The sequence below is a fragment of the Cynara cardunculus genome, assembly GCF_001531365.2.
Source record: "Cynara cardunculus var. scolymus isolate 2C chromosome LG 9, CcrdV1, whole genome shotgun sequence".
Taxonomy (NCBI): domain Eukaryota; kingdom Viridiplantae; phylum Streptophyta; class Magnoliopsida; order Asterales; family Asteraceae; genus Cynara; species Cynara cardunculus.
In genome coordinates this window covers 9,230,716-9,236,608 of record NC_037536.1, presented here as the reverse complement: position 1 = coordinate 9,236,608, position 5,893 = coordinate 9,230,716, and the positions used below count along the sequence as shown (strand labels likewise).

The following is a 5,893-nucleotide window of genomic DNA, read 5'->3' as shown; positions in this document are numbered from 1 at the left end:
TCCTCACTTTTTGACAATATCATGGGGTAGAGCTTGAGTCATAACAACAGTCTCAACAGTTTAGAAGCATCACTAAACACTACAAATTCTTTGATTTTTTTTGTAATAGTTAAAGTTGGTGCACTACACAATTTATTTTTGAAGATCTGAAAGATTGTTTCTTGAGATTCTCCATTTAAATTTACTAAACTTCTTTGTTAAGTTGTAAGGGGGTTTCTATCTTTGAGAAATCCTAAATAAATCCCGTTAGTACGTACCCAGTTAATTAAAGAAAACTTTATGTTTCCATTACACACTATTATTTTTTGTCATTTATAATTTGTATTATAAACTTAACCATCTAATTAATCACTGTAACACAAATCGAGAGTCGCCCATACGCGAGTTTTGGCGAAAACAATAGTCACTTTATTTTTTAAGAGATTTAGGGTCGTTTACTAAACACTTACCGGATAAGCATTTACCTTATCAATTACCTTACTGGTTAAACATAGGAAAGACGAGAATCTTACCCAATTATAAGGAGACAAGGATTGAGAGTCTTACATAGTTAATGAGATTGATGTCCGAGAATATTACCCAATGAGTTAGTAAAAGTGATGAATCTTGTTAGTAAGTCCTTATTGAATAAGCCAACCTTAATATTTATGAAAAGTAGAGATTCCTGCAAGTAGACATAATTGCAAAATATATTTTATTCATGACACTTCTTATCCAAACCCTAAAACATACAATAAATCAATCAATAAATAAAAAAAATAGTGAGTTTTATCTCGTTCTGTCATGTCCTGTCTCGTGTACCGCAACGATACAGAACGGATTAATACCACTCTCATTTACGCTTGAAGATGAGGTTTAGTGGTTTCTCCTTTTTCAAGGTCAACCCAAATTTCTCATTCATGTCGATCTTCGTAGGATCTTCTTCGTTTGGAAGAACTAAATCAAACTCATGAATCAAGGAAGCTATCAAAAACTCAAGACTCTTGACACCCGATGGTAATCCCGGACAACTTCTTCGTCCCGAACCAAACGGTAATAACTCGAAATCATGCCCTTTTAGATCAACCTTCAATTCGAGAAATCTCTCTGGTCTAAAAGATAACGGGTCTTCCCAAACATTACCGTCTCGGCCAATCGCCCAAACGTTGACAAATACTCGTGCATTTTTCGGGATCGTGTAACTCATAACGTCACAAGTTTCTGCAGCCATATGAGGAAGAAGAAAAGGAACAGGTGGGTGTAATCTTAGAGCTTCTTTAACACAAGCCTGTAGATAGGGTAATTTCGATAGCTGGGATTCGGTGATTTTCTCAAAACCGATTGCTTTTTCCATCTCTTCGTTTAACCTCAACATGACCTCTTTGTTTCGAACGAGCTTGGTCATGGTCCATACCATAGCTGTGGTGGTAGTGTTCGTTCCTGCTATGAATAATTCCTGAAAACATAAAAGATCGTCTGATTAGATAATGAAGTTGTAGTTTAAGATCAGGAAACAGCTAACAGATCAGCTTACCGTAACCAGCTGATTGATCTGGTTGTCTGAAAATCCATTTTCAAGCAAATGATCCACAAAAGATCTGGTCTGCTCGTAATGCAAAGTCGTCCCTGAATTAAGAACATGTCTTCTTTCTGTTATTATATCCTCCCAAGAAGCAAACACCTTCTGCATATGGTTCATGCTTCCCCGCTTTATTCCTTGAAGATCAAAGCTTTGAAACATGGGAAAAAACGAACCGAAATCTCGTACATGGCCACCATACTCGTTTATCTTAAGAAGCGATTCTTTCAACTTGCCACCAATCCCATGTTCATCTTCATGTTCGACGTTCAAATCAAGCAAATCTTTACCGAGCACGATGCAACTCAATGTGTTTAGCAATGTAGTAAACACTATTGTCTCGGTGTTAATCACTCGTCCTTGGTTTCGGTGCAAGAAATCCGTCAACCGATCTAACTTATCCTCTCGTAACTNAGATTGTGCGTAAGTACAACTTATTAAAGCTCCATATCTGAATTCGTGTAATTAATTACAGATAAACATAATCAAATATATGATAAACATCTCATTTTAAATAAAAAAAATTAAAATATAATTAGGATAATCATTAATTTCTAACAGAATACTTGATTATTATCTTTATAAAATCAAGTTTTCACTTTTTACACTTGGAAAGTTTGCACAACTTTGAACCAACTTCTTGTTTCAACAGTTTAGAAGCATCACTAAACACTACAAATTCTTTGATTTTTTCTGTAATAGTTAAAGTTGGTGCACTACACAATTTATTTTTGAAGATCTGAATGATTGTTTCTTGAGATTCTCTATTTAAATTTACTAAACTTCTTTGTTAGATTGTAAGGGGGTTTCTATCTTTGAGAAATCCTAAATGAATCCCGTTAGTACGTACCCAGTTAATCAAAGAAAACTTCCCGTTTCCATTACACACTATTATTTTTTGTCATTTATAATTTGTATTATAAACTTAACCCTCTAATCACTGTAACATAAATCGAGAGTCGCCCGAAAACAATAGTCACTTTATTTTTTAAGAGATTTAGGATCGTTTATTAAACACTTACCGGATAAGCATTTACTAGATCAATTACCTTACTGGTTAAACATAGGAAGGACGAGAATCTTACCCGATTATAAGGAGACAAGGATTGAGAGTCTTACATAGTTAATGAGGTTGATGTCCGAAAATATTACCCATTGAGTTAGTAAAAGTGATGAAAATCTTGTTAGTAAATACTTATTAAATAAGCCAACCTTAATATTTATGAAAAGTAGAGATGCCCGCAAGTAGACATAATTGCAAAATATATTTTATTCATGACACTTCTTATCCAAACACTAAAACATACAATAAATCAATCAATAAGTAAAACAACAAAAATACTGAGTTTCATCTCGTCCTGTCCTGTCCTCTCCTGTCTCGTGTACCAAACGCATAACGGATTAATACCACTCTCATTTACTCTTGAAGATGAGGTTTAGTGGTTTCTCCTTTTTCAAGGTCAACCCAAATTTCTCATTCATGTCGATCTTCGTAGGATCTTCGTCGTTTGGAAGAACTAAATCAAACTCATGAATCAATGAAGCTATCAAAAACTCAAGACTCTTGACGCCCGATGGTAATCCCGGACAACTTCTTCGTCCCGAACCAAACGGTAATAACTCGAAATCATGCCCTTTTAGATCAACCTTCGATTCGAGAAATCTCTCTGGTCTAAAAGATAACGGGTCTTCCCAAACATTACGGTCTCGGCCAATCGCCCAAACGTTGACAAATACTCGTGCATTTTTCGGGATCGTGTAATTCATAACGTCACAAGTTTCTGCAGCCATATGAGGAAGAAGAAAAGGAACAGGTGGGTGTAATCTTAGAGCTTCCTTAACACAAGCCTGTAGATACGGTAATTTCAATAGCTGGGATTCGGTGATTTTCTCAAAACCGATTGCTTTTTCCATCTCTTCGTTTAACCTCAACATGACCTCTTTGTTTCTAACGAGCTCGGTCATGGTCCATACGATAGCCGTGGTGGTAGTGTTCGTTCCTGCTATGAATAATTCCTGAAAACATAAAAGATCGTCTGATTAGATAATGAAGTTGTAGTTTAAGATCAGGAAACAGCTAACAGATCAGCTTACCGTAACCAGCTGATTGATCTGGCTGTCTGAAAATCCATTTTCAAGCAAATGATCCACAAAAGATTTGGTCTGCTCGTAATGCAAAGTCGTCCCTGAATTAAGAACATGTCTTCTTTCTGTTATTATATCCTCCCAAGAAGCAAACACCTTCTGCATATGGTTCATGCTTCCCCGCTTTATTCCTTGAAGATCAAAGCTTTGAAACATGGGAAAGAACGAACCGAAATCTCGTACATGGCCACCGTACTCGTTTATCTTAAGAAGCGATTCTTTCAACTTGCCACCAATCCCATGTTCATCTTCATGTTCGACGTTCAGATCAAGCAAATCTTTACCCAGCACGATGCAACTCAATGTGTTTAACAATGTAGTAAACACTATTGTCTCGGTGTTAATCACTCGTCCTTGGTTTCGGTGCAAGAAATCCGTCAACCGATCTAACTTATCCTCTCGTAACTTCGAGTGCTCCTCCATCGCTTTCGCCGAAAAAAGTTCGGTGCGACATAAGGTTCTTAGGGTTTTCCAAGAGTGGTTGCACTCTGACCAAAGTAGGGAGTGTGGTAACATAGAYGGGTGTTGAAATGCAGTAGGCACCGAACGAGAAGAAAGAAGTCGGTCTTGAGTCTTGAGAATTCCCCTGGCGGCCTCTGGTGATGAGGCCACCACGAGAATTTGCTTACCCAAGCGRAGAGATATGAGCGGGCCRTACTCTTGGGCGAAGTTGGCTATGGAGACATGTGGGTTTTTGCCCACTTGATGCAAGTTACCGATGATGGGTAACTGTGGCGGGCTTGGTGGGAGGTTTTTTATGCGATCAGAAAGTAACGATTTGGCTCGTTTGACGATCAAAAGGAGGAMAACGAGTGTCGATAACACGAAGAGAGGGAATGCAAGGTCTTTTTCARTAAGACGATTTGAAAAATCCATGAATGAATGGCTTATTGATGTAATCTTGGTTTGTGTTGTGGTTGAAATTGTATGAATTGAAAGGGTGTATATATACAAGTTAAATGAGGCACATGTGATTGACCCTTGTGGTGTTTATTTAATTAATTAAGCGCAAACCCGAGAGGAATATAATTTCTGAGGTTTCAATAAGTTGGTATTTTAATTAAATATTAAGCATTTAATTATTATAAAGTATCATGCTTAATTCTAGAATCTTTTTGTTATCAAATGTGGCAACTCAAATCTATGTAATATAATAAAATATATGGCAACAATGTAGTAATATATATAAGGTTGAATTTACATGAGATTGATCTGTTTTATAAAACTTGTAAGACTAACTTTTTACACTTAAATTTTTCGGTAAAACAGTGTGAATGTAAAGAAAATTTATATGTATTATGATAAAACAATTCCCTTAATACAACTCATGATAATAATCTATATTTTCACATGTTTTTTTTTGATGATTTTGAACCAATTACAAAGTTTGATATAATAAAATATTGATATATAAGACTTAAAATACCAAAAATATTCTTGCATTAAAATTTTTAATTCAAAATTACCAAAATTATAAATTTCATAATGTATCTATTGATTTGTGTTTAAGATTGGATCTCACGGTTACGACAAACTAATTAGTTCTCATTTGATTAGGCCCCTATATATATATAGAACAATCATAATGATAAGGTGGATTCATATATTAAAGTAAATGTTGAAAGTGGTGGATCCAGAAACTTCTATCATTTTATTTCAAGAAGCCACATTTTATTTCAGGTTATTTTATAATCTAATGTTCTTACTTCATAATTATTTAATAGCTAGAATCTGATATATAATTTATATTTCAGAATAGAAAATATGTGATTTTTTCTTTGTAAAAGTCTTTTTTTTATTAACCTGGATATCCAACCCGCTATGCGAGCCGACTAATCCCAGGACAACTACTTGTTTTGCAGATAGCCCGGAGTCACCGCATTTGAACCTCCGTAGCTGCAACACGTGTCCTAAGCTCATTTGTCCTTACATTAGAGTCATGTATCTCTATAGTCGTCTTCTATACTATTATAAATGCTTTTTAATGAATTTATTAAAATACAGATTCACAGTTTATTAGTTACATTATATTGAATATTTCATTATCTAGATTTAATCAGTTGCATTTTAACCGTTTGGATATCAATAACAAATGACTTTCAATCCCCAATTTGTGTTCAAATCTCACATTAGCACCTCATTTTCCCTTGATTATATAGACTTGGGATCATGTGAGACCAATGGTTTTTC

At 35.2% G+C, this 5,893-nt stretch overlaps 2 protein-coding genes across 2 annotated transcripts; both read right to left on the bottom strand.

Annotated features, from left to right (window-relative positions):
• Positions 1-832: 832 nt before the first annotated feature.
• On the bottom strand, positions 833-2,953 carry LOC112517750 (probable (S)-N-methylcoclaurine 3'-hydroxylase isozyme 2). Its single transcript, XM_025125126.1, has 3 exons — positions 2,945-2,953; positions 1,514-1,969; positions 833-1,435 (listed from the first exon to the last, which is right to left on the bottom strand). The coding sequence occupies exons 1-3, from the start codon at positions 2,951-2,953 to the stop codon at positions 833-835; spliced, it is 1,068 nt and encodes a 355-aa protein (XP_024980894.1).
• Positions 2,954-2,971: 18 nt separating this feature from the next.
• Positions 2,972-4,579, bottom strand: LOC112518739 (probable (S)-N-methylcoclaurine 3'-hydroxylase isozyme 2). Its single transcript, XM_025126549.1, has 2 exons — positions 3,653-4,579; positions 2,972-3,574 (listed from the first exon to the last, which is right to left on the bottom strand). Exons 1-2 carry the CDS (start codon positions 4,577-4,579, stop codon positions 2,972-2,974), a joined length of 1,530 nt encoding a protein of 509 aa, XP_024982317.1.
• Positions 4,580-5,893: the final 1,314 nt, after the last annotated feature.

Bases quoted from the DNA above. Each gene is read 5' to 3' on its own strand.
- LOC112517750 (XM_025125126.1), bottom strand. The intron at 1,436-1,513 runs GTAAGCTGATCT...TTATGTTTTCAG, and splicing joins AGATCAATCAGCTGGTTACG to GAATTATTCATAGCAGGAAC.